Consider the following 26,039-nt stretch of genomic DNA (forward strand, 5'->3'; position numbering starts at 1 on the left):
AAGGCTGAGATGGTGTTGGGCGATATTTGCATTGAATTTGATCTTTGTATTCGCATGATAGTTTTAGATTTGTGTATATTGTATATAATCTTGGTTAGAACATTTTATTTTGTATATCCATATAACTGTGTGAATTGAGAAACACTTCCATCATGGAGGTCAATTAAACCAATTACCCAATTAGGCAATGCGCAAACAAAGATCAGCCAGTTATGGAAATACCAATCTGTGTTACTACTCCTATACTACTCTATGTATACTTCCGTTCCCAGTAGATTTCATTTCTACCTCATTTCTAATCTTTTTTCTATCTGCGTTTCCCTTCATGGTTGCATATTTCAGCACTCCTGGCCTACTAATTCAGAAAGTATTTCAGTTTTTCTTTGTTCTCTGAAAGAAATACAAGAAATATATCTGCCAGTTCAGATCAGAGATAGCGATGTCATCAGCTCGACCTTTGCCCCCACCCTTGGACTACGATACAGCAGAGTGGCTCTTTTCCTATACCTTCTTTGATTATCGTGATCCTGAATTATTGACTGAAGTCTCACGAACTTACGTTCGTCAGCTTCTTGGCTTCGCAGTTATACTTATCATGGTTTTCATGCTAGGCGTAGCTATTGGTATCAAGCGCACCAAACGCATATTTGGAATTGCTGCGAATGCCAAAAAGGTATACACTTCTGATGTCTTGGAAATAATATGAAGCTACCCAACTAACACAAATGCGGATAGCGCGTCTCCAGAAAGTCATCCGTGAGTATCACGAAGCTGTTTAAACGCACAAAAAAGAAGGCTGCAGCTCCTGTCAATATTCAATATTCTACTCAGAATTCTGAATCGCTTAGTAGCCAAATATTGCCTACCTTTCCTGTGGAGCCGAACATCGGTGAAGAGATATATGCAACTGAAGTCAATGAGCCTACTCTAACTCCTCAACAATTCCCTTCAGAATCAGGGTCCAGTTTTGATTTATTCATAGTCTTTGCTCTTCTATTCTCATTTCGTCTATGTTACTATGACAACCAGCTCTCTCACGCTGAAGAATCAAAATCTCCAATAAAAAGAGACACTCAACAAGCGCCATATCAATTCACTGCTGAAGACGCTCAGTTGATCCTATATACTCCGCTTAGCGCATTCCCCGAAGTTAGTTCTCAGTTCTCAGTTCTTGCTTCTTTTACCATTTCACTAACGTAGCTCTAGACGCTTGATGACATTCAGATTCTTGCCCTCGCTCAGTACCAAGACGTGATCGCCAATCTAACGGCAAACTTTATGATGCAGACGGTACAAATAACAAACACCATTCAACCGACAGATGAGCTTGCCAAAGTTATCGGAGAGCTGCTATTGAAGATGAAAATAATGTGCACGGAAATTGCTGGTATTAGTATAGGCCTCAGCCGTCAGCGCAATCATAGTCTTCTTAGACGCCAATTTATGAACGTTTATCGCAATTTCATGGTCCTAGCAGCTGACCTTGAAGCTGTTAGACTATTTCTCAATCCTCCGACGAAAGAGAAGACTGAAGGAGCGCAGCCATCCATGGAGCTCTCGCAGACAGAAACCCAAGAAAATTTACCTTCGGAATCCATCACCAGCTCCATGCTTGAAGATCCTAACCAGCCTTACGGCACAATTTATGTTCCTCGATTTAGACCTTGCAACCAAAGAAAAGATTCGTTTCAGCAAGTAACGAAATGCAGTTCGTTTGTTCAGACCTGTGAGTCTAACGTTGGTAGTTGCCCTGACAACCCTATGATTCTCCAAGACAGTACAGTCGAAAATCATCTTTATCAACATTCAACTAAACACTGTGACATCAAATCAGTTGAAGTGACCACAAACTCAAGATTTTCTGAAAATATCGGCTATTTGAAACAGGCCGATTATTCTGTCATTTTCACTTCTGATAAGGTAGGTAAAGACTCGGCAATCGAAAATTTCAGCAACGAATCGGAATCTTCTATAGGAGAAGCTAGAGCAGAACTTTCTATTTTATCCGCCATACATCCCCCAGTGTCTATGTCAAATCTTGAAGACGAATGTTCTATTTTAAGCCATTCTTATGGGCGGGGTATTCTTTACACTGAAGAATTTAGTAACGCGGCAGAATGTCAATTTGTCATTAAACCCAATGAGTTCAATTACTATCACTCTGACGAACATCATTCAAGTGATGAACATTTTCCATACGACGATGAAGTCAACTCCTTTTCGATTGAGGCAAATCCGCGATTAGTCATCAGTAATGCTGATGAATTTTATATGTCTGTGTCTGACGTAGCAGACATTGAAGATTCAGGCTCAAATTCTAAATTAGAATCTCAGACAAGTTTAGCTCGTGGATCTGTTTCCACTACTGAGAAATCTGACCAGCTTCTAGTAATTGCGCCTATCCCGCGTTACGCACAATCTGGAAAGCCAAAGTTTTTCATGTACTCTGCCAACGAGTCATATATATATAAATCCGACTCTTCCATCATTTACGGCCACCCCGACGACCTATCTATTGGCGAAATGCCTACAGCAAATCATAGTCTTCCAGAGATTCCGCACATCGCATTTTCAACGTCCTCGCTTCTTCCTCTGCATACATCGACTCCACCTAACAAGAGTGGGTGTAGACCTCTATTTATCTCTGATTTCCTTAGCTCGCTTGACCCCTCCAATGAACCAGTTGAAGTTTCCAGCATTTCTAAGTCAACATCCCATTCAGGTGATGCATTATTTATTTCTGATGAAAATAACAGATTGAAGATCTCATCGAAGTTCAAAAACATCCATGGACCTAAACAAGATTATACCCACCTCCTTAAGATTCCCAATTCTCCGGTTTCATCGGATGACATGATCCAGAGCAAAGCAAATGAATTAATTGACTCACTTGAGTCAGGCGTTACTGAATCTGAGAGAAAATCGATTCAAGAAGTTGTTTCTTCTCCTGGTTATTGCACAAGACCTTACCGATTGTCTATGAATTATTCCCTCAATAGAGAAGAAATGGCTCGAACTGCAGGCTGTCAGTCTGCATCGTCATTATACGTAGAGCCTCAACAACTTTCTTTGACAGCGAGTCTGATTGAAGCTGCAGTTTTAACACCAATTAGTGCGGATGAGAAAAGAACTGCCAATAATTGTTCTTTTGAGTCGATTAACAAAAACAATATTACATCTCCGATCATTGAAATGACACATGAATCTGTCCAAAATCAACAGAATAGAATGATTTGCCAAGACAACCAATTGAACGAACAGGGGGGTGCTGAAGATGCAAGTAATAACACATTAGCTTCAGCTCCGCTCCAATTCAAAGTCGAAGTCACCGATAAAGACATACCAGTGACACCAGCGGAAAATCCAAAAACCCCAGAGACTTCCGGAGCAAAGTATTCCAGTCCACTAAAAGGGCTCAGCGAGTTTCTGGGCCGAGAGATGCGACGATTTGGGGAGAGCGTGGCGACGCCAGTCAAAATTAAACTCCAGGATATGATCCGGGAGGAAACCAAGACGTGGGAGAGCTATGCAGCATTGCAAAACTCTAAGGATTACTATCAGTACAGTACAAGTTCTTCATCCTCACGATCTGTCTCAATCAATACCGCAGGATCCGAACGGGCGCCACAACAGACGAACGATAAAATCGACGAGCGGCGAGTGATTGTGATCCCAGTAAACAACGGAGGATTTGGAAGCAAGGACGATAGCATTGTATAAATTTTGACGAAAGGTATTGTAGGATATGAGACGAAAAGCAGTTTATTTTGAAAAATGGAAGATGGTCCAGTTTTCGACGGTTTTGATATTGATAATGAAAATGATGAATGTGAGGAAGTAGTTATATTTGAGAAAGGACATTTGAAAGGGCTTAAGGGAGTCCTGTGGAAGACGGTTGTGTGTAATCTTAACAGCACAAGCGTGTAAATCGTATAAATTTAGCCTACTACTCCACCGGATTTGAACTTTCATTCGTTCATATAATTATACGCTGCAACTGCCATTACTGGATAAGTATTACATAATCCGTCGTGGGTACTTGGACTTGCACGCGAGGAGGGCCGAGATGAGGCATTGGTGATGGCCGAAGTCCCAACAGCGCTCTGACGATTATAAGATTATAAGGAGGAGGACCGGCCAGCAAAGACTGATCGTGGCAGATTTATAGGTTTGAAGACGATATCTGAGTACAGAAGAGAAGACGACAAAGACCTCAGGATTAGAGCCTGAACGAAGATAAACTTCGGAAGATAAATATCACGATGAAGCGAACAGCGACGCATGCCGGATCATGGTACTTGGGAGACAAGGAAGCGCTGGATGAGCAGTTAACGCGATTTCTGGGTAACGTGCCAGATTCATCGTACGAACATGGCCAACTGCCCGTTCCAGGAGCACGAATTGTAATAGCACCGTGAGTTCGATTTGAAGTGATATAGGAGGCGCAGAATGATAATTCTGATTTGAAATAGACATGCAGGATACTCGTATTCAGGGCCTACGGCGGCGTGGGCTTACAAGTCATGGGACGTGTCCAAGGTGTGAGTAGGAGAGATCTATTTACATACAAGATGAAATGAGAACGATACTGATATAAACTCAAAAACGGCTAGAAAACGAGTTTTCCTGGTTGGTCCGTCGCATCACGTATATCTTAGTTCATGCGCCACTTCAGGATGTACAGTCTATGAAACACCATTAGGAGATCTACCTATAGATACAGACAGTAAGTTCAAGATTTGTACTACAAAGAATAGAGTACCACTAATAGGACGAATAGCAATTGCAGAGCTCGACAAATCAGGGAAATTCCAGAAAATGACCAGAACCGTGGATGAAGAAGAACATTCGTTAGAAATGCATCTGCCCTATATTTACAAGATGATGTCACTGTGAGTGCTTCAAATCAAACTTGCTTCTTTAAATCCTAATATGATAGATCATCCGAAGGAATCAGACCGATCGTACCAATCATGGTCGGGGCGCTAAATAAAAAGAGTGAGCAGGAGTTTGGAAAACTTCTTGCAAAACATATAAAGGATCCCTCGAACGGATTTGTGATTTCGTCTGATTTCTGTCACTGGGGCGCACGATTCCAATTCACAAATTATGTAGAAGATGCGCGATGTTCTAGAGTCCGCAGACTTGAAAGTCCAAACAACCTGAGACAAATCGTTAAGCCGGATATTCCTATCTACAAGTCTATTGAAATGATGGATTATCTCGGCATGGACGTTGCCAGTGATGGGTCTCACGAAGAGTGGACTGAGTATCTAGAACATACTCGTAACACGATATGTGGGCGTCATCCAATTGGTGTCATTCTAGCTGGTGTAGAATATTTGCGCGAGAAAGAAGGCATTGAGCTACCAATAGAGGAAAGACTGCCATCGCCTGGGACGAGAGATGCCGAGCAAGTTGCCAAGGGCGAGATCAAGAAAGAAGACGCTATTAAGTATAGCTTTGGAAAAATCTGCTGGGTACAGTATAAGCAAAGCAGTCATTGCAAAAGTCTGGCCGATTCAAGCGTCAGTTATGCCAGCGGCTTTGCAAAAGCCTGAATTACTCTGATGATAGTTCGCTGTGATGGTTCAAGTCGTAATTAATGGAACTGATCCTGTAACCGTAATTTTTACTGTAATTCGACTCACGTTTCTTTTCCGCTCTATCCAACTTTTGTCCTCAGCTTCTACTTCTTCCACAATTGCAACTGTATCGCAGTAGACTTTCATATCATATCCCATTGCTTTGAACCTCAGTCCAAGCGACAATGTCTTTGGAATTGCTTTTGCAAGACCTACGAATTGGATCGAAGGTGTGCTTGACTTTGAAAAATTTTTCGAAGAATGTAACTTCTCAACTTTATCCTTCGCACGTTTTAAAAGCGAGATGAATGGCGACTTGAATGTGACATAGAATACATGTTTGTTCTGGCTTGCAGCTCCGGTCTGTGAGATCGTAGACTTATTAAAAGCTTTGCCAATTGACTTACTGTCTGCATTCCGAGCCGCCATATCGACTATCTTAAATATTCTGATAATATTAATGAAGACTTCATTGAAGTTTCTTCGATCTGTCCGCAATCTTTTCCAAACACTAATATTTTTATAGAACAAAATTGAAAAGTTAAACCTCGCTCATTCAAGGGTTAGGTTGATCCAAGGGCGCGTTCGAATTTCCGTCAAATTCAAGCAACGCGTTTTCTTCAGGAGCTCTCTACGCTGGATTTGCTTTTTTTTCGACTTTAAAACCTGGTTTATCTTTTTACGGATCTAATCTTGATACTGCTCACTAATATTTACGGTGGCATAAAGTAGCAATGGCTCCAACTACAGCAAGTGCAGGCGATACAATTGAGCCAGATATCGAGAGTAAGCTTAATTTATCCGGTCGCTACCCGCTTGCTCTAACACTAACGCCTGCAGTGGACGACCAAGAAAGAATCGCGGAAGAAAACATTGTCAGTGAAAAAATCATCAATGAAGGTATGGCCGATACTCATTTTGTCGCGCTTTAGCTGATGTGTCAGAATACAAAATCTGGAAAAAAAATTCCCCGTTCCTGTATGATCTTGTCATATCTTCCGCTCTAGAATGGCCTACATTGACTGCACAATGGTTTCCAGATAAAGAGACGTGAGTAAATTTTTGTCTTGGTCATTTGTATTCTGAATGATTCTAATTTGAGAAGGCACCCCGGTAAGAATTATACTACACATCGTCTTCTTCTGGGTACACACACCAGTGGCTATGACCAAAACTATTTACAGATTGCACATGTCAATCTGCCAAACATGGATGAAGCTCTTGATCTCAAACAGTATGACGAGGAAAAAGAAGGTATATATACGTCCAGACATTTCCATTTGACTTGCTAATCTTTAGAAATTGGTGGCCATGCACCTTCGGAATCTCGAATTAGTATCAACCAAAGAATTGATCACGAAGGTGAAGTCAATCGCGCCCGCTACATGCCTCAGAATCCTGACATCATTGCCACGATGAGTGTTTCTGGAGATGCGCTGATATTCGATCGCACCAAGCATTCGCTCCAGCCGACTGGAGTGTGTAAGCCAGAAATGCGCCTGGTCGGTCATACCAAGGAAGGATACGGATTGGACTGGAACACTCACAAACAGGGTTATTTGCTAACAGGATCCGAAGATACTACTGTTGCATTGTGGGATATCAATACTTATTCAAAATCGAATTCTACGCTCTCGAGTACGAAAGTTTTTAAGTCTCATACTGCTATTGTCAACGATGTCGCCTGGCATTCTCACCATGAAGCACTGTTTGGCTCCGTATCGGATGACCTGACCCTGCAAATTCATGATACCCGCTCTGACTCATCGCCGTCACAGAAAGTTCAAGCTCATTCAGATGCTGTGAATGCTATAGCTTTCAATCCATCAAGCGAGTACATTCTTGCAACTGCTTCGGCTGACAAGACTGTTGCGCTCTGGGACCTTCGCAAGCTGTCCATTTGCTTGCATTCTCTTCAGGGTCATACAGATGATGTTACGAGTCTTCAGTGGTCTCCTCATGACCAAACTATTCTTGCGTCTGCAAGTCATGACAGACGTGTTATCATCTGGGACGTCTCGCGTATCGGTCAAGAACAGACTCCAGAAGACGCAGAGGATGGTCCACCAGAGCTCCTCTTCATTCATGGTGGCCATACAAACCGAATCAGCGAGTTTAGCTGGAGTCCCACTATTCCCTGGGTCATGGCCAGTGCTGCAGAAGACAATCTTCTTCAGGTATGGAAACCTGCTGATTCGATTGTCGCCGTTGACGAGCGAGATATAGCAGCCTCGGAACTAGAGTAGTTTTGTTTACTTTCGCTGTGCGCGTGCGACGGATTTTGTGTTTGATTAGATCGGTAGGGCGTCATATGGCTTGTAAATTATGTTTGAAAAGAGTAGTTTGAATTTAAATTTTACTTAGTCAATTGGAAGATGTAACATGATTGATTATGTAAGTATATTACAGCTATAAGGGTTTATTACTATCTGATATTTAGAGTATTCGGTTATATTTGATGGATTAGAATAATTTATTCAGGTACGATGCCTTGAACTGGCTGGAGTAAAACTGCTGGGTATTTAGGAATGGAGATCGAAAATGCAGTTGCCTACGACTTTGATGAGGAGTTTGGCGCATCATCGAATCTAACCAGTGATCTTCAAATGACGCTAAGTGAGGTTTCCCCATATGAATCATCCTATCGTCATCGGCAACTGTCCGATGGCCTTGATTCTAGTGCTGGCCACAATAAATCAAGAGATTTAGACAATGCGGCTCATTATGCTGAACTTTGCGAGGCCTGTCGACGCGGTGATGTGGTTGCTGTGGAAGGTCTTGTAGAGCGGTATGCCGTGGATGTAAATGCGACTGACGCTTTTGACTATACACCACTAATTCTCGCATCAATCTGCGGGCATTTTTCTGTGGTGCAGTATTTGCTACAGCATGGTGCGATCTGCGATCGTGATACTTTTCAAGGAGCACGATGTATTTACGGTGCGCTAACGACGCAGATCCGAGAATTGCTGGTCAAGTTCGACGTCGCGAAAGCAGTTGATCCTACGCAGCCCTTTGCAGCACATCTTGCAGGTTTACTGTCTCGGCCCGATAAGACATCGGACATTTTATTTACTTCTATTCCTGATTACAAGATTTCTGCGCATAGATTTGTTCTTGCTGCGCGATCTGAAGTTTTTCGAACAGCGCTTCGAGATCGGTGGAAGTCAAAACGTATAGTATCACTCGCAGCCTCGACCGATGTTCGAGCTTTTGACCTAGTAATTCGTCATATATATGCGTCTGACCCTACTGCAGCCTTAGCTGCCGTTGCTTCGGGAAAAGACTCACTAATAAGTTCAGTGCTAAGCAGTACAGCGCGTAAACTTGGCTTGTCCGATCTGGCAGACGCTTTACCAGTTCTAGTAGACCCTTCTGCACAGAAACGACGCGAACAGCGGGCAGAGCTTATGCGTAGAGCTCAGGATGACTTTGAAAGGTTTGTTCGGGACCAGATAATTGGCAGGTCGCGATGCATCACTGTCTCAGACAGCGCCCATGAAGACGATGACGATGTGGATACATATGTGGACTCTGATTGTACAGCAGATGTATTTCTCCAGGTTGATTCGGATTCGCAGGAAAATGTACATGTTTTATACCCAGTACACCGGGCGATGTTGATGCGCTCAGATTATTATATGACAATGTTTTCGTCTTCATTTGTGGAGGGATCTTGTGAATATTCTAGTTCGACATTCATGCCAATTCGACAACTTCCGATCATTTCTCTTCCTACTACTTCCGACATCGCCGAGGTTGTCCTGCGTTACTTGTATTGTGATAGAGTTGATGTTCCTGGTCCGATAGCGCTCGATGTTCTCTACACCGCCGATTTACTACTTCTGGATAAATTAAAAACGCTCGCTGCAATTACCCTTTCCAAAACCAATGAGGCCGAAATTGCTTTGAACTCGAAATCGACATCGAAAAAAGTCATTCTACCGGATAACACCACGACGAAGTTACCGCCCCCATTATACGCAGATATATATGAGATTTTGAGAGCCGGCTGGGCAACCCGGATTGATCGTCTTGAACAGTTTGCAGCCCAGCATTTTGCAAATAATCTGACTTATTTTTTTAACCAGCCTGAATTTGCAGATATTGTCATGGAGGTATAATGAATTTTCTTTCTTACTTTCTATTCTCTGGTTATTTTGATTGGCTAAGCATTATTCTAGAGCGCGCGACGTATTCGGTCTCGTGATGAAACCGATACAATCGAGCTAATCGACGATATCCGGTCATATCTAGCACAAAAGTTTGGAATTCTAACCGACATCAAAGACGATTTTGATGAATCAGGAAAATTAATTGAAGGTCCGGGCTGGAGAATAACAAACTATGAACGGGAGTATAATCACCAACTGGACTTGATAGACACCTTATTGGACAGTTTGGAACTGGACGCGTAATTTATTATAAATTAATTAAAAATGCATCTAGATCTGGTATTGAATAATATAAAAATAATGTACATTTATGATTGTAGCTCCGCGACCTCGGCAAAGTATTGTCTAAGAACAAGCGAAAGTACTGACGGCAGCTCTGTGATATTTCGGACAATAACGTAAAACTCGAAGGGGAATGAGCTCAAGTATTTAATAACCTTAAGCTTCATCGAGCCATCTGCATCAGTTTCATAGCTCACTTGACTTAGATCTACAATAGAAGATGGCTTGAAACTAGATGATGCTTGTCCAAATGTCGTAGCAGCCGCTGACGTGTTCAGCCCATCAACAACAATGAAAACTACCATGATTTTCTGTTCCCGCGCACGTCGAACCAAAGTTTTAAGTTTTTCATGGTCCTCGCAAAGTCCATCCGAAATAATTAGTTCTAACTGCCATAGGTCCCCCTTTGAGTCTGATCTAGCTTCCTCAAATAACTTGATTGAATTCTCAACAAGATTTTGCACATCTGTTTTCGTTTGATCAAATCCAAACCACTGAAACGCTTGGGCACCGGATTCGGAATTAAACGGCAGTTGGAACGGATGTACTACTTCACATCGTTCTCCAAATCGCACAATCGACATTTGACCGACTTCGAGTCGCTCAAGCGCTTTTGACACTAACGTGATCGTATCAAACGCCAAATCGGATGCTCGTGACTCGCCCATCGATTTGGAGTCATCAAGTGAAATCATGATCTGATATGCGCGCTTGCTAGGTTTCGTTCGGCGCATCCAAATTTTGTCTTTCTTAAATTCGCTCGCTATATATGGAATAATCCGCTTCATATTTAGTCTCTTTCCCGTTCGATAGTCGCCTCGTAGCTTGGTCGTTAAAGTCGGCTCCAGAATAAGTCGTAACTGCTCGCAAAGCGCATTTGATAAATCTGCAGTTGCGCGTTCATGAGCTTGCCAAAGCTCGCGTGCTTCATAAAGTCCACGGAAAGTCTGATCTTTTGCAATATCAACTTGCATTCCCATGGTCTCCGGAATATCCTCTTGATCAAGTCCATGGTTACTTTGACTTTCAGCTGTCTCAAGAATATTGGTATCAATTACGTCAACTTCAATATCTCGTGTTCTTTCACCAATAATTCCACCACTAGCTAATTCATTAGGCTTTGGATCAGCTTCAATTCTATTTTCTCCCGTAGCCTCCATTTCTTCCTTGTCTGCTACTTCTCCAACTTGTTCTTCAACCTGCTGTTCTATCTGATCTTCGATAGCCTGCGAATGATCGATACTTTGCTGCTCTTCTTTCCTAGCTGCTCCCAGTGCCTGAGTATCTTGCTTGGCCGCAGCATCATCGATATGCTGATAGGTACTGGAAGATTCCTACTATTGTTAGAATTAGACCATGTTTAACACGTGTAAAACATACTTCATTCTGTCTAGTCTGCTCTTCGTGGGAAGCTTCTTCGATTTCACGTTTTGTTTCATGAAACTGTTTAGACGAATCGCCAATTTGCCGTTCAGTCGATTTCTCCGCATCATCTCCCATTCGGTCATCCGTCATGTCTTGGTCGGAGATTGCCTCATCCTTTGCTGTAAGCCCGTTCTGTTCAGCTCCAAATTCATTTGTTATATCTGTAGAATCCGCTTCGTTGCCAGAATCTTTAGATCCATTTTCAGCCCCCTTAGATGTCGCTTCGCTTTCCTCGTCTTCATTCTCCTCCGGACCCTGAAGACCTGCACTATCCAAATTTGCTTGGAGTTCACTTTCCTGGTCTTTACTATCTTCACTGAGTTTATCCCGGGGTTTCACCGAGTCTTCATCATCCATGATTTCGTCTTCAAGTTCTTGGTCCTCAGCAACAGGATCTCCTGGTTGGTCATCCATAATTTCATCTGGTGCTGTCTCTTCAAATTCAGTTTCTGAAGTTAATTAGCTTTGCCTGTCAAATATTTACTAAAAATCTCATACCTGGTTCAGTGGTCTCCATTTGCTCCTGTAAATCATCTTGCTTAGAGTCTATCGGATCAGGACTAGGTATCTCATCAATATCAGCTGGACCATCTATTTCATCGTCGTCTGGAATATCTTCATTATCTCCTTCCTGTTCATTCTCATCTTCTCCATCTAGATTTAGATCATCTGGTAGCTCAAGAGCATCGCCTTCAGGAGCAAGTGGATCGAGCTCACGACTCTCGTCATCTTGAGCAACAGTGTCGTCTTGATTCAAAGCTTCTCCATCTTCTTCACCTTCAGATTCGCTCGCATCGTTGCTATTCTGTTCTTCCTCGGATTGCTGTTCTTTCGTGTTCGTGTCATCATTCTTGGCAGAAAGATCATCAGTATTAGTAGAGTCTTTCAACGGTTGCTCAATATGATTTTCTGTGGACGATTTTTCCTCTTGCTCGCCATTCCATAACTTCTCATCTAAAGCTGATAAATCCAGATCATCCACATCTCCGATTTCCTCATCTAAGTCCTCCTCTTCGTTGTCTTCGCCATCGTCATTTTCATTTTCATCATCATTATCTTCCGCCCCATCAAGACTCTCCACTTCACCTTCCATATCTTCGTCACCTGTTCTGTCTACCGCATCTTGTTTGTCATCTTGCTCTTCGTATTTGTCTCCTTCTTTATTTGCTTCAGAAGATATATCGTCAAAATTCTCATTATCTTCAACAGTGTTACTGATATTCTGTTCTCCTTCGCCTTCTCCTAAACCTGTTCCTGTTTGCGCGTCTGTTTTTGATTGGTCTTCGTCTTCTTTAGGATCGTGCGGTGAGCAATATCCAGACATCCCCACAATTTGAAACAGCTTCATGAGAATCAATCCTCCTTTTGCTATTTCATTATGTTGCGCAGCAATCTTTTTCAGCACAACTTCACAGAATTGTTGATAGAGATTAATAAATGGCTTTACTAGAACACAGAGTGCCGCCACTTCAGCTGAAACCTGCTTAACATCAGCCTGGCTGATTTGCTCAAGACAACCTTCGACAGTGTTTGTGACTTTTGAGATATGAAGAGCATGAACAGTTCTGATTGAGTTGTGAATCGAGGTCGGAAGCCAATTATCTTGCTCTTCCGTTACTGATGTTACATTTATTTGATGAACATTTTGAACGACAACCAGGATCAGATCTGAAAGAGATCTGAGTGACGATTCCACTTCGGAAACTGAAGGACTGCCTGATTTCGAAGTCTGCAATTCATAGCGCGTGAAAAGAATACCAATGTCTTGCAAATAACCGCGAATGTTATAGAAAACATATTCAACAGAAGGTGTACTTGCACAAATCTGATCGATCGCTCTTGTGTATTCGTGAACAAGATTTTTCACACTATTCAATGCTGTCATAGAGTCATAGCTTGAAATTCCAGATATATACGGAACTTTAAGTTTTTCCACTTTGTCAACAGACGCCGAAATAAGGTCCTGAAATTTAAGAATCAAATCATGAGCATTGCTAGCAGGCTCATTCGCGAACTTCTCATGATTTGACGCAACCTCTAAAGAAATTGTGTTTAACGCCATGCATAATTTTAAAGATTTGATAATTTCCGGGATCAAATTTCCAGAATTTAATTTGAAGTACTCAATATGATTAGACTGCGAAGCCAATGCAGATAACTCATCGCAGACAAATGTTAACTTTTTCAACTGACCCAGACCAGCTTCACCTAATTTTTCTCTCTGCAGTATCAACATATGCAGCAAATTTTCAGAAATATTAATACCCCTATCAATTTGGGCAGGAGTAATTTCGTCTGAATGATTATTCACTAGGGAGCGAACTCGAGGCATAAACTCTAGGATTCTTAGAAGCCAATCAGAAGAATTATCAGGAAGAATAGTTTGGATGTCTTTGATTCGACATATAACCTTGTAGACAGAGTTCTGGCTTTCTAGTATATCAGCGCGCACACGAAATCGAAGGCCCAGACGCTTAAGCGAGGTAAGCGTTTCACTCAGTAACTTGGCCTTTCTATTCTTCAAAAATTTCACAGCGTGCTCGTTCTCAGCCGTTAATATGTTGGGAGTCTCTTTTCTTAATTCACGAAGTTGTATGTTTAACTCCAAAGAATAGGAAAGCAAAGAAGGAATGTTTGCATGTAAAATGTTCTTACAGTATGAATGAGCTTTGGAGATAGTAGACTGAATATCCTTCAGTCGATCTGGACGCAAATGCCAATTTGGAATACGTAGGCAGAATTCTAGTTCGCGCTGAACACTCATAGACTCCTGTGTTGGCATTTCAAACGTAATCTGTAATCCGGACGTGAAGACGTGATCATCGCTTAGGCCAGTTTCAAGAATAGGACGAACTGGTTGATCAAGAAGACTTCTATACTTCTTGATTAATTTGAATATTTTCTGATGTGATCTCCTAGCACTCTCTTTCAAAGAAAGATAATTTGTATCTTTCCAGCCTGCAAGTATAATCAATTCTGCAGCTTCCTTGTTTAGTACATTGCGTTGCGAGCTGAGGGAGGCATCAACAGCAGGACGAAACTGCGAATACAGTCTTACAATACCGCTGATGATAGAACTGACATCTATAAAGATTGTCATAGAATTCGACAGCTTAGATGTAAAGTTGGCAAAAGAACTTAGGAGACTTAACCGTGTTTCAAACTGGCCAATGTTAGAACTTGAAACGAATGATGTCAGCGCAGAGGCAAGTTCAAGCAAGTGGGATTCAAGTTGATCTCCTACTTCTGATAGTCTGATTGGAACTGCAACCAAATTACCATATAAGTGGAAAAACAGATTCGAAACTTCATCTTCGCTCTTCTTCTTCTCTGCTTCGAAGAATGACGACCAGGTTTTCAACTCCAACTGGCGCCATGAAATTATTAGACTATTTATCGTGTCAATCAAATCCATAACGGAATATTCGTGGCTTGCAACCTTCTGCCATTCGTGTAGACTTCCTAATAGATTTTCAACAGTGACAAGAAGCTTGGCTATAGGTGTTCGAATACCAAATGTAGTGCTAGATTCCCTCAAACAGTCGCCTAATATCTCATTTTCGGGCCACTTTTGCAGATAACCGTGGATCCTCGTCTTTGTCTTCTCAAATATTTTGGCTGCCTTTAGGCTTTCATCAAGTAAAGGGATGCCGTAAAAATTGAACTTTTCGAAATCTTTGACCTCAAAATGCTCCATGTTCTGGCTAAAGCCAGACACAATTGCCGACAGCATTCGCTGACTTAATGTCACATCGCCCAAATTTCCTATTTCAAATGATTTCATCATCTCAATTACTCCGGCAAACAATTCTGATACAGTCAGAGCATTGATGTTATCACTAAAAATATTTTTGAAATCTTTAGCAAGCCCTGCATAGACTACTGCCGATTCAATTGACCGGTCAGCTGGAAGTTCTGACTCATCGGAATAATAATCCGGAAACATTAGTTTAAATTCAGCGTCATCATCCTCAGAATCATGCATTCTGTATATTGTGGTTTTAGATATTTTGTCTGCTTCATCATGTTCTCGCTGACGAACCCAACTAAAATGGTAATCATCCAGTAGTCTCTTCATGGTCATTGTTACGACTTCATCGCAATATCCAAGATATGAGCATCTAAATTGAATCCAATTTCTTAAATTTATGTTCACTTGAACGGATTGAGTAAAGTCTTGTGCAGAAAGGTCTGATGCCGTTGATAATATCTGATTTAATTCAGTCTTCACAACAACAGAGCCATCCATCAAAGGAAAAAATTGCTGGAGCAGATCATCTCCACTATTCAAATTCATGCCATGGCTAATTAATGTAAGACCATGCCCAATCAACTGGAAAAAATACAGCGCGGGACTCCATAAATCCATATAACGACCAAATTCATGATTTAATCGTCGCTGCAGATGTGATAGAGAAACTTCATATGTAGGTTTTAAGCTCTGTGCACGCTTAAACTCACTTCGTGGGTCTCTGTCTGTTTGCATGTGATCAGCAAACTGCCATACTTCATTTGTACCATACGACTTTCTGAAGCTAGACAGCTCTCTCAGGATTAACTCAGAATTCGAATCTTCAGGCCTGAAACAATCTGGTTCAGAATCTGCTGCAATCTTGAACCTTAAAGATAATTGAAGTACTAGAGACGGTAGGCTATTGTCATCACCCGAAAAAATTCTATCAACTTGTTCTGAGGCTCGAAAGTCCTCTTTAAGAAGAGTCTCTCGACAGTTGTTCAAAAAATTTTCGACATAAGGCCGACTAGCAGGGTCGTAAGACTGTGTGGGAAGGTAAATTTCCAGCATACGTATAGCAAATGATACAACTACTTTGCCAGCCTTCAGTAATCCTTCAGGTTTATCTGTAGTAGAAGCATTTGTAGCTAGACTTCGAATTTCAAGTAGGAGCAATGACAAGCGGCCAGCGTTCGGATTTTCAATTTGCTGAAACAGATTGTCTCTGAGATCTTGCTCGAACTCTGCATTTGATTTATCCATACTATTTTCCAAATGCAATATCTGTCTGATATTAGAATGAAACGACCATAATAGTTAGCATTAAGCATACCTGTGTTAAGTTCTTCCAAATCAGAGACATGAAGGGGTGGACTTTGCTTGCGCAAATCAGTGAAGAATTAGTAGTCAACGCCTGAGCAAATAGTCGCAGAGCAATTCCAGTCCTCTCCAGTCCTTGAATATCAATGTTACTGATGCGCCTTCTATTCAAGAGTTAGTTTGGACAAAAATAAATAATATTCGTAGCAAACTTACAATTGATCAACAGATGAGGCTACAAATGATCCATCCATAAGGTGAGAGAAATTTGACAAATTTCTAACCACAGCGACGAGGCCTAACAAGTCATTAAAATCTCTGAAACAACGTGAAACTGTTTATCAAACCTTGAGCGTCACGATAACGGATCCAGTCGATCAAAAGCGAATAATTTTTCGAATAAATAAATAAGCGTTTGATATATTCCTCGTCAAACTTAAAATATCGTTAGCTCTTAGAAATATCAGCTCTATTCGCACTGAAACATACGTTAACCACATGCGTTATCAGAACATGGGACGAAATAATATAATTTGCTAAAAATTTCCATTGTTCATTGATGATGTTGTCCTCAAATTCTGCAAAATTTTGAGATCTCATTGAGTTAACAGTAATTGTTCCATTCTATACAAATTAGCATATTGCTTCGTTCTAACTTGGATTCGTCACTTACAAAAACGTTTGAGTCTCCCCGGTTTAATACAGACTCTATTGATTCCAATGATAGATCCAGTGTTTTCACGTTACAGGTCAACTTTTCTAAAATTCTAGTTAGTATTCAAGATATCAAATCTTCAATATTAGTGCGTCTTCTTACCATTATTATCAGCCTCTACAATTCTTTCAAGAGATTTGCAGATCTGTTCGTAGTAAATCCATCTTTCAAGAGTAGTCGGAACTCGTCCACTTAGATTTCTCCAAAGAAAGTCAATGGATTTCGTATTATGATGTAAGTATCTTGAAACAAATAAGTTTAGCGGATCTGCACAACTGCCAATATACTCTGGAATGATATTCAAGACTGAAATATTATCAGATGTAAAAACCTGACACGTCAGCTTAGATAAAATATCAGCGAACACTGGGAATCGAGCCACATCGACGGAATTCTGTTCTAGATACAAGATGAACCCGTAAAAAAAATCGAACATGCTTTGAATAGCAAAGAAAAGATTATACTATACGAAAAGTTAATAACGACAGCAGAATCAATACCAAAGAATTCTCTATACCATGTCAAGGTCTTCAAAGTCAAAGCTTTCAAAAGTACAACGACTAAAAAATTCATGAAGAAATTCACAACCAGCTTCGACAGAATTAAGCACGATAATCTCGTCTCTGTTTAAGGCGGTTCGCTTCTGACGAGAGATCACAGTCCTTTGAAAATAGTTTCTCTCGTTAACTGGCATATGCTCCGACTGACTAGTAAGATGTGCAATCTTCGATTTCAGAGAACGTGATAATAGCATTAGACTAAATGCTCGAGAAAGCATATCAAGAGAGTGCACTTTGTCAAATGCAAAAAAGGTCAATACGCTTAGACTGAGCTCTGGAGATATAACCTAAGAACAAAATTAAAAAGCTGAACTTGAAAAAAATATGTAGTTCACTCACCTGGTGTGCTGCAAACTGGGGAATAGGTACGTCATGCAAAAATTCATTGACAGATGCACCAATAGGAGATGTAAGCGCAAACAGAAACAAATTAGTAATAACTTGAGCTAGCCCGATTTCTGATTCTGAATAATATCCAGACTGAGAGATCATAATATACCACCGATTTATAGTTTTACTTTGTGACAATGAGAGATATCCGACAGCAGCTCTCGCCAAAGCATCCTTGGATATTCCAGAGGATAATTTCAGAAGACTGTCAAGCAAAGCGTATACTCTGAAACATGATAAGCTAGGCGGAAGTTCTTCAAGAAGTTCGTGAGTCGTCCCTATTGACGTATCAAGAGCCAGCTGCTGAAGTCTGTCTGCAATATCTAAACGATCATTGACCTTGCTATTGTCGAAGTATTTAGCACTGTCTAGAATTCTGCGATCGAACATCGTGGCCCGATTACGCAAGTCATCCAAATAAATCTCAATTCCACGATTTCTCATCGCTCGGGAAAGTTCACCATTTCGTGGATCCATAGTCAAAAACAAACGAAAGTTTGGATGCGCTTTCACGATTTGGATTTCACCGTCAACCATTCCCCTTTCGTTCAAAGCAAGTACACCATTTGGCTCCAGTAGTGAGTTTAGTCGATCAAGGATGGAAGGACCACATAAATTTGCGTTATCCAGAATCAGCCAGCTTCCAGATTCCATGGCTCGAACAAGTATTCCATCAAACCATTCAAATCCGTTGATGTGCTTTTCAGAAAGTTTCATGACATCTAGCAGTGCAATAATTTGGTGCTCAAAATCGTTCGCTTCAGTCTGCATGATTTTGGGAATGAAAGGTTTCAACACTGACAGAAGATTACTGGCTTCCGACAATTCGGGACGTAAATATTCAGAAGAAGACCCGGTAATGTTATATAATCGAACAAGCTCATTTGTGCGAGAAAATTTTGTTTCTTCTTTGGATACTTGAAGTAGCAGTGTCATCGCAAATTTGCGCAAGTGCGAAAAAATCTTTGAAATTCGTCGTGAGAAATCAACCTGTTCAAATCCACCAACAATATCTATAGTATCAATATCGCTATTAATTGAAAACTCTTCTACATCGGCACCAACCAGTCTCGCCAGAAGATATATTAGACTGCTTTTTCCGGAATTGCTTGGACCTACAATAATAGCTGGCCATACCTGTTCAACACACGTCATCAAAGATTCCAAAGCAGTCATGTTGCACTGCAAGGGGACAAGCTTGCTGGATTCTAGTAGAAAATTATTCCCTTGCTGGCGAGGCAAAACAGAATGACCAACTTGAATAAACTCCTCAGACTGTATGAACCGTACATATCGTTGTGGAACAGGCTCCTCAAAATGAGATCTATATAGATCATTTACTTGTCCACGATCTTCGGTAGTTCTCATTCGCTGAGAAACAATCACATCGAGCCATTCAACTGGGGACACATCGAATCCCTTTTTTTCTGCATCAACTAGTAAATGGAACCACCGAAGTATATCCCGAAGGTTGAATTCCCAAGGTGCGCCCAACTGACCAAATGATCTCTTAACTGTCAATTCGTGGTCAAGCAACGAGACAAATTCGACCAACATTCTCGCCGTTTCTTTCTGTATAGTTGGAAACAGCTGCCCAGTAATCAATTTTAAATCAGTAGGTGTGAGCAAGTCGACGTAAACAACTGTGAATCGATTGATGAAAGACTTGGGCAACCCCTTCCGACCTCCACCTTGGAAATGAGGATTTTGAGCTGCAAAAACTTTGAAATTCGGATGCCGAACGAACGTACGGTCCAGTTCTGGAATATAGGCTTCACCCCGATGATCCAAACAGGCATTTAAACCCTCTAAGACTGACTGAGATGCCAGATTCATTTCGTCTAGAAGAACCCAATGTCCATTTTTCATAGCATGCAAGAAAGGCGCATCACGCCAAACAAATTCTCCGCTAGCAGCCCCTTCTGCCGGCGAATCCGCACCAAATAAGTCCATCAGATCTGTCTGATCAGATAGATTGATCCGCGTCAGAGGCGCGTTGGCCAAAGCTGCCAGAGCAATCATAATTGTGGTTTTTCCAACTCCTGGACTACCCTCTAGCATTATCGGCCGATTCAATTGCATACCTCGAATAATTCTCATCGCATTGAAGGCGCTCGTCGGTGCTTGAAAACTAAAAGTAGCTGGATTCATATTGCAAGCACCAGACCATCTCCGGATTTCAAACCCACCGGCGCTGACAGACATATTTGAAATTGAAACCGTGACTTCCTGCATATATAGAGCTCGAAGATCAATCATTGATATAGTCGACAAATAATCTATACATTTCAAACGTTCCCGAGCGAGTATGTCCGATGACTGTGCAAGATATGCAAAATTGTTGGTTCCAAGAGTGTCCACAAATACCATAGAAGCACCATGCAATAATCGCAAGGCATCGTCAATTTTACCCTCCATAACATTTATAAAAGAGACCCAAGAAAGAATATCTCTCAGTGATACTATAGCTTTATCACCAAGTGAAGTGTTGTATGTTGTTGAAAACCAAACTGAAAACTGGACCAAAGGTTCACTGAAAAAGCTGATGTCTTTGTAGGCCAACTTCGAGTTAACAATCTGGTATACATCTTCTGTATTGGTCACCGGTGGAACCCAAATCTCCGTAAACCGATTTCTCAAAGCGGGAGAAAGTTCCTTCTTTCCGTAGTCTCCGCTTGGGTTCATAGTGGCGAGGAATTGGAATCCATCTGCAGCAACAATTAAGTTTTCTCGAGAGCCCTTTTCTGCCAAGAGAATTGCCCGCTCAGGCTCTAATACGCTATTTAGTCGTTCCAGAACAGAGTCATCCGTTAGGGAAATCTCATCTAGAAGAAAAAAGTCGCCTCGACGTAGAGCAGTGATCAAACTACCGTCCTGCCACTCAAATAAAACATTCAGCTTTTTCTTTAAAATTTCGATTCTGGAGACAGCTTCTACATCCAAAACATTTTTCTGTTCAGTGCTTAGCGAATCATAATGTTCAACTAAACGATCCAAACGCAAGTTTTCACTATTTGGAAGCTGAAGAATAATTTGCAGTTCAGTCGTCAGCTCTGCCTGAAGCTCACCTCGAGCTCGAAGCGGTCGTTGAGCTCCAATGATATCGCTGGCCTCTGTGTTTTGGTGAGCATTAACAATATGTAAGCTCTTTCCATAGATTTCGGCTAGCACCTGACAGACTGAAGTTTTCCCGCATCCAGTTTCGCCTACCAGTAAAACCGGTTCACGATTCTTAATTGCTTCGTTAACAAGTAAGAAAATGCGCCGCATTGATTCGTTCCAAATGATTCCCATCGAGCCATCCGACGGAATATCATATGAGCCATATATTTCCTTAATATTGATTTTCACTTTCATGACTTTTTCGATAACCGATCGAACAATATCCTGCTCCTCAGGACTACGAACTCGTTCGGCAAGAAGTAAATAACCATTGCGGGCGAGTTCCTCGTAATTGTCTGCTGCTCGATTAGCCCATCGGAATAAATCTCGTAAAGTTGCAAAACTGTTCTTTTCAAATAGTCTTGTAGAGAGGCGGTGTACAGATAAATCCTAAATTTGTCAGTCAATACTTAATTAAAGCGGCAAATTGGTGCAGTAAATAGTTACTTTGTAAACCTGAACAATACGTTTAGCATACGAAGGAGGGATCGCACAACGACCTTTCAAAATCGTTTCGAGTTCATCTTCTGGGATATCATCGAAATGCAGTTCTAAAAATCGATTTCTGAATGCTCGAGATAGGTTTTTTCTTCCACCATATAGACCAGGCGGATTCTGGGTAGCAAATAACAGAAAATGGGGATGTGGCTTCACAACTTCTTGAGTCTCCGAAATGAAAATCTCATGATTGTCATCTAACAAACGATTTAATGCTTCCAAAACATCGGTAGGAGCAAGATTCAATTCGTCGAGCACGATCCAGTAGCCTTTTCTTGCTGCTTCCACTAAAACGCCTTCTTGGAAACTGAGCCGTCCTTGGTCATCGGCGACGTATGTACCAAGATATTCCTGCAAATCTGTATGCTCATGGTTGTTGATGCGAACTAGCTTATGACCAGTTTTTCTAGCCAGGTAGCCTATCATACTTGTTTTACCACTCGATGTAGGACCTTGAATAAGAAGTGGAAACCTTCTGGTTGCAGTGGCTCTTACAAGATTGAGCAAGTTCTTCTCCACAAATGGTGTGATGATGTAATTGACTTGCTCATCGATGTGCAAGGGACCTTGCTCTATCCAGTAATGCTTAAATTGAACGTAGTTACCGCTGTTCGGCTTAGAAGGCAGCTTGGACAAAACGGATTTCGGATTCCTTAATTTTCCGATTGTATATTTCATAATTATTGGCTGTAAAACCTCTTCAGAGACTCGATCCAGCAGAGTGAGAAATGACATGCAAAATCCTTCATATAAAGCGCGACGAAGACCAAATGCAGGCGATATATCACGAACATATAATAAAGTTCTGGACAGAGTTCGCACGCTGAAATGAGGTTTTTGATTAGCACCATCGACAATCTGATGGTTTTCTGCCAATTTCTTTGCCTGATTGTAAATCTCAGCAACATCAACGCACGCACCTTCACCTTCAGTACCAACAGCCAGCTGTCCAATATATCTTTGGATAATTGCTAAAAGATCGTCAAAATTTTCGTCTGGCGATCTGACAAATAGTTCAGTGAATCTGGATCGAAATCCAGCAGGCAAATCGCGCTTTCCAATATCTGTCGCAGGATTCATGCAAGCAAATAATCTGAAATTAGGATGAGCATAGATTGCGCCAGTATCTCCAGATTCAGACAGTCTTATGCATCTCCCATTTCCATCTTCAGAAAGCAAATCTGTTAGATTTTCAAGAGTATCAGCAGATGCTAAATTTATTTCATCCAGCAAAATCCAATCACCATTTCTCACTGCTCGCACCAATGCACCTTCGATGAACTTGAACAAAAATGATTTTTGCAAATCCTTTTGCTGAACTTCAAACTGTTTAACTTTCTTCCCAAACAATGTCCAAGCAGAAGTCAAATCCTGGCCATTTTTGGAAAGAAGCCTTCGACGTTTAACAGAATTTAAATTTTGGGCATCACGCTCAGAGCTAATCGATTCTATAGATTTATGAGCTGTTTTGACAGCTTCATTCCACAACCGAATGACTTGAATCCATTGTTTGTTGTTGAAACACTTTGAGAAGACTTTGTTAAACTTCTCATTTCGTTTCGACGAAAAAGTCTGTTCGAACAGTGCCTCGAATTCTTCTCGTAGCGGAACTGCTACAGAGCGAATATCAACCGGTTTGAACCCACCGAGCAAATCGGAGGCATCAGTTTGCTGAGAAAGATTAATAACGACTAGTTTTGAACCTTGAGACAAGGCCAACTGTTGAACTATCGTGGTTTTTCCGGTTCCAGTTTCGCCAACTAGTAGTACAGCTTCTTGTAGTTCCACACATCGTGCAATTTTTTCCATCTGCCTCAGTGTGTGCTTAGTATATGCAAACGTCGCAGCTTGCGAGGTTCGCGACTTTGTAAACAATGAGGACTTTGTTAAAGTCACTCTTCCTATTCTGACAGCTTTCGGCTGGTCAGAAATTGAAGGAAGATATGAATTTAGATAATTATTGACCACCTGAGGTGATATACTCATTATGGATGCAATAAGATCAATAACCATTGTACAAGCCTGATCAACTCGAATGCTGGCAGCGAAGCAATCTAGAGCTTCCAAAAAAATCATTTCATAAGCAGAAATCGGGATTTCGGAGATTGAGGATGCATGTAAGATGTTATTATTTGCAAAAATAGCGTTGACTCTGCGAGCCCATTTTATGAGATCTATAGTAGAGAATAGACGAAGTTGAGCTCCGCGAGTGAGCGCCATGAATCGGTGGAGTCTATAGAGCTCACGGGTTTGTGTGTATACGTTGACCATTAAATGTGTAACTGTCATTAATCGAGGGAACTGGCAGATAAGGACCTCATCTAACTCCGAATCAGTCATCATATCAAGTCTAACATGTTGCCAAAGATCTCTGCCGATGAAATCGACCGAAGCCGAAGAGTTTGTATCAGTTGTCGTTGCTATCATCTGGAATCCAGGGCCCGCATAAATAGTTTCACCTCTTGAAGGAACAACAATTCGTCGCTGTTGAAGAAGCGACAACAAAATACTGATTATTTCATTTGGAGCTTTGTTAATATCTTCAATAACAATGCTATATCCAAGTCTAACAGCCTTAACAATGATTCCTTCTTTCCATACAAACGAACCGGGAGCTTCGCCAGTGGTATAAGTACCGACCAGCAATTTGGCATCCGCTTGATCGCCTAAATGAATTTTCACAATATTCTCCGATGGAATGGAAAGTATTTCGAGAACATTGTCAATTAAGAACGTTTTACCACATCCAGCGGGCCCCGAGATCAGTAAAGGCTTTGTTGTTCGTAGTGCAACTGCAATACGCTGCACATTTCTAACTGTTGTGTTCGTATATACAATTTTATTTTTCGATGGTAGAAATTCTATAAGATGTTAGTCTGGTTAGCGGTCATCAATAGCATTTATACTTACTCCGGTTTCGACAAACAAGAACTCCACATAAATTGGCTGTCCAAAGCTGAAAATCGCTAGCTTGCAAAACCAGCGTGTTCTTCCCTGATATCGAATAATCTGTAGATGATAATTTAAACTTGAATTGGGTAATCCTCTTCGCTTCGAATAGTCTATCAGTGAGTATTAGTACAGAGTTATACCAAGCAAAACACCCATGCGGACTCACTCGTAGAAAGCAAAGTCAAGATTGCTAAAATCCTCAGAGTCGCCAAGAATCTGAGTTTCAGTTATGTTCAATTTACTTGAGAGTAGGGAATTGGTTTCGGCATCTGATAATCCAAGATGAAGGGCCCAGATTTTGATGGCGAGTAATCGCCGCGTCGGATCGGCATGGACATCAAGAACGATATCTAGAATTGCGAGTGTATCAACAATGGCCGAATAGGCATGAAAGTCAAAGCTTAATAGTCTGTGAGCAACGATCAGATCCGAAAGCTCCAGAGGAGTTGGCCACTGATAATTGTCGAAAAATAGTTTCGCATGTGGGCTCAGATGAGGGATCAGCGGTAATAGTCGCGCAAAGGCACATGCAATGAGCCTATGTTGATTCCCAAATTCCAGCCAAATACCACTCAAAGCCGGCATCAAGGGATAGAATGCGATCACAATTGGACCGCAGAATTCAGCATCCAGCGCTAATTCGGCCAATTTGGCTATAATATTCTTGCTATTGGAACTAGATAAAATAGTTTCTAATTCGCGAGAACTCTTCAAAAATCTACTACCATTGTAATTCTCGTAAAACCTCTCAGCAGCAACATCAGTATCAACCACAAACTCTCTCGTCATTACTTCCGCCATCTTTGCCAAATTATTATCGAAATAATCTGTCCTGATTCAGTCTACAATCTATTTTCTACAGACTCTGGTGCATTCTCTTGGGACTTTTTAGATCAGCTTTTGGGACAATTCAGAAAATTTTGTTCAGTCACCTGCAAAGCATTGTCAGCATTCAGGGGAGAGGGGTGTGTACTCTTCGGCTTCGAAATTGTATTCCTCAGCTCCCATTCTGACCGTATACAGAACAAAAATGTTTGGAAATGAAACTGGAAATGTCAATTACATTCTCGTTGAATTAGCTGTTCTTATTCAATACCAGGGAACAAAAGGAAAACTACTTGCAGAATAGATATTTAGATTTGTCTTGAATAGGATAGTATGTGCAAATTCACAGTTGAATCTACCTAGTTTAGATACTGCAATAGGCATATAGTTCTTGCACTTGCTCCGAACCAAACCCAG

At 41.2% G+C, this 26,039-nt stretch overlaps 7 protein-coding genes across 7 annotated transcripts; 5 read left to right on the top strand and 2 right to left on the bottom strand.

Annotated features, from left to right (window-relative positions):
- Positions 1-172: 172 nt before the first annotated feature.
- On the top strand, positions 173-1,587 carry V1516DRAFT_336647 (uncharacterized protein). Its single transcript, XM_066918914.1, has 2 exons — positions 173-673; positions 736-1,587. Exons 1-2 carry the CDS (start codon positions 440-442, stop codon positions 1,198-1,200), a joined length of 699 nt encoding a protein of 232 aa, XP_066777366.1. The 5' UTR covers positions 173-439; the 3' UTR covers positions 1,201-1,587.
- Positions 1,500-3,834, top strand: V1516DRAFT_675094 (uncharacterized protein). Its single transcript, XM_066922195.1, has one exon. It carries the CDS (start codon positions 1,549-1,551, stop codon positions 3,718-3,720), a length of 2,172 nt encoding a protein of 723 aa, XP_066777367.1. The 5' UTR covers positions 1,500-1,548; the 3' UTR covers positions 3,721-3,834.
- Positions 3,835-4,120: 286 nt separating this feature from the next.
- Positions 4,121-5,585, top strand: V1516DRAFT_675095 (MEMO1 family). Its single transcript, XM_066922196.1, has 5 exons — positions 4,121-4,414; positions 4,473-4,541; positions 4,614-4,726; positions 4,781-4,892; positions 4,940-5,585. The coding sequence occupies exons 1-5, from the start codon at positions 4,263-4,265 to the stop codon at positions 5,559-5,561; spliced, it is 1,068 nt and encodes a 355-aa protein (XP_066777368.1). The 5' UTR covers positions 4,121-4,262; the 3' UTR covers positions 5,562-5,585.
- A 36-nt stretch (positions 5,586-5,621) lies between these two features.
- On the bottom strand, positions 5,622-5,930 carry V1516DRAFT_611110 (uncharacterized protein; the record flags this gene model as incomplete). The annotated part of the gene is made up of 1 exon (XM_066919298.1): positions 5,622-5,930. A coding segment is annotated over one exon (309 nt), but the record flags the coding sequence as incomplete, so codon positions are not given.
- Positions 5,931-6,198: 268 nt separating this feature from the next.
- On the top strand, positions 6,199-8,017 carry V1516DRAFT_707399 (WD40-repeat-containing domain protein). Its single transcript, XM_066924175.1, has 5 exons — positions 6,199-6,371; positions 6,426-6,485; positions 6,530-6,635; positions 6,691-6,839; positions 6,885-8,017. Exons 1-5 carry the CDS (start codon positions 6,320-6,322, stop codon positions 7,829-7,831), a joined length of 1,314 nt encoding a protein of 437 aa, XP_066777370.1. The 5' UTR covers positions 6,199-6,319; the 3' UTR covers positions 7,832-8,017.
- Positions 8,018-10,071, top strand: V1516DRAFT_651093 (uncharacterized protein). The gene is made up of 2 exons (XM_066920258.1): positions 8,018-9,703; positions 9,770-10,071. The coding sequence occupies exons 1-2, from the start codon at positions 8,114-8,116 to the stop codon at positions 10,001-10,003; spliced, it is 1,824 nt and encodes a 607-aa protein (XP_066777371.1). The 5' UTR covers positions 8,018-8,113; the 3' UTR covers positions 10,004-10,071.
- On the bottom strand, positions 10,069-25,598 carry V1516DRAFT_664297 (uncharacterized protein; the record flags this gene model as incomplete). The annotated part of the gene is made up of 14 exons (XM_066920582.1): positions 10,069-11,376; positions 11,423-11,916; positions 11,966-16,484; positions 16,534-16,684; positions 16,737-16,818; positions 16,868-16,955; positions 17,010-17,144; positions 17,194-17,279; positions 17,338-17,698; positions 17,753-18,082; positions 18,135-21,737; positions 21,795-24,706; positions 24,756-24,907; positions 24,964-25,598. The coding sequence occupies 14 exons, from the start codon at positions 25,596-25,598 to the stop codon at positions 10,069-10,071; spliced, it is 14,856 nt and encodes a 4,951-aa protein (XP_066777372.1).
- Between the last annotated feature and the right edge of the window lie 441 nt (positions 25,599-26,039).

The sequence above is a fragment of the Lipomyces oligophaga genome (assembly GCF_038497815.1).
Source record: "Lipomyces oligophaga strain CBS 7107 unplaced genomic scaffold V1516scaffold_4, whole genome shotgun sequence".
In the NCBI taxonomy this organism is placed as follows: Eukaryota; Fungi; Ascomycota; class Lipomycetes; order Lipomycetales; family Lipomycetaceae; genus Lipomyces; species [Lipomyces] oligophaga.

Coding starts and splice junctions, on each gene's coding strand:
- V1516DRAFT_336647 (XM_066918914.1), top strand. CDS start 440: ATGTCATCAGCTCGACCTTTGCCCCCACCCTTGGACTACGATACAGCA. Junction 674..735: donor TTGCTGCGAATGCCAAAAAG/GTATACACTTCT, acceptor AAATGCGGATAG/CGCGTCTCCAGAAAGTCATC.
- V1516DRAFT_675094 (XM_066922195.1), top strand. CDS start 1,549: ATGGAGCTCTCGCAGACAGAAACCCAAGAAAATTTACCTTCGGAATCC.
- V1516DRAFT_675095 (XM_066922196.1), top strand. CDS start 4,263: ATGAAGCGAACAGCGACGCATGCCGGATCATGGTACTTGGGAGACAAG. Junction 4,415..4,472: donor GCACGAATTGTAATAGCACC/GTGAGTTCGATT, acceptor GATTTGAAATAG/ACATGCAGGATACTCGTATT. Junction 4,893..4,939: donor ATTTACAAGATGATGTCACT/GTGAGTGCTTCA, acceptor CTAATATGATAG/ATCATCCGAAGGAATCAGAC.
- V1516DRAFT_707399 (XM_066924175.1), top strand. CDS start 6,320: ATGGCTCCAACTACAGCAAGTGCAGGCGATACAATTGAGCCAGATATC. Junction 6,372..6,425: donor AATTGAGCCAGATATCGAGA/GTAAGCTTAATT, acceptor TAACGCCTGCAG/TGGACGACCAAGAAAGAATC. Junction 6,486..6,529: donor TGAAAAAATCATCAATGAAG/GTATGGCCGATA, acceptor CTGATGTGTCAG/AATACAAAATCTGGAAAAAA.
- V1516DRAFT_651093 (XM_066920258.1), top strand. CDS start 8,114: ATGGAGATCGAAAATGCAGTTGCCTACGACTTTGATGAGGAGTTTGGC. Junction 9,704..9,769: donor TTGCAGATATTGTCATGGAG/GTATAATGAATT, acceptor GCATTATTCTAG/AGCGCGCGACGTATTCGGTC.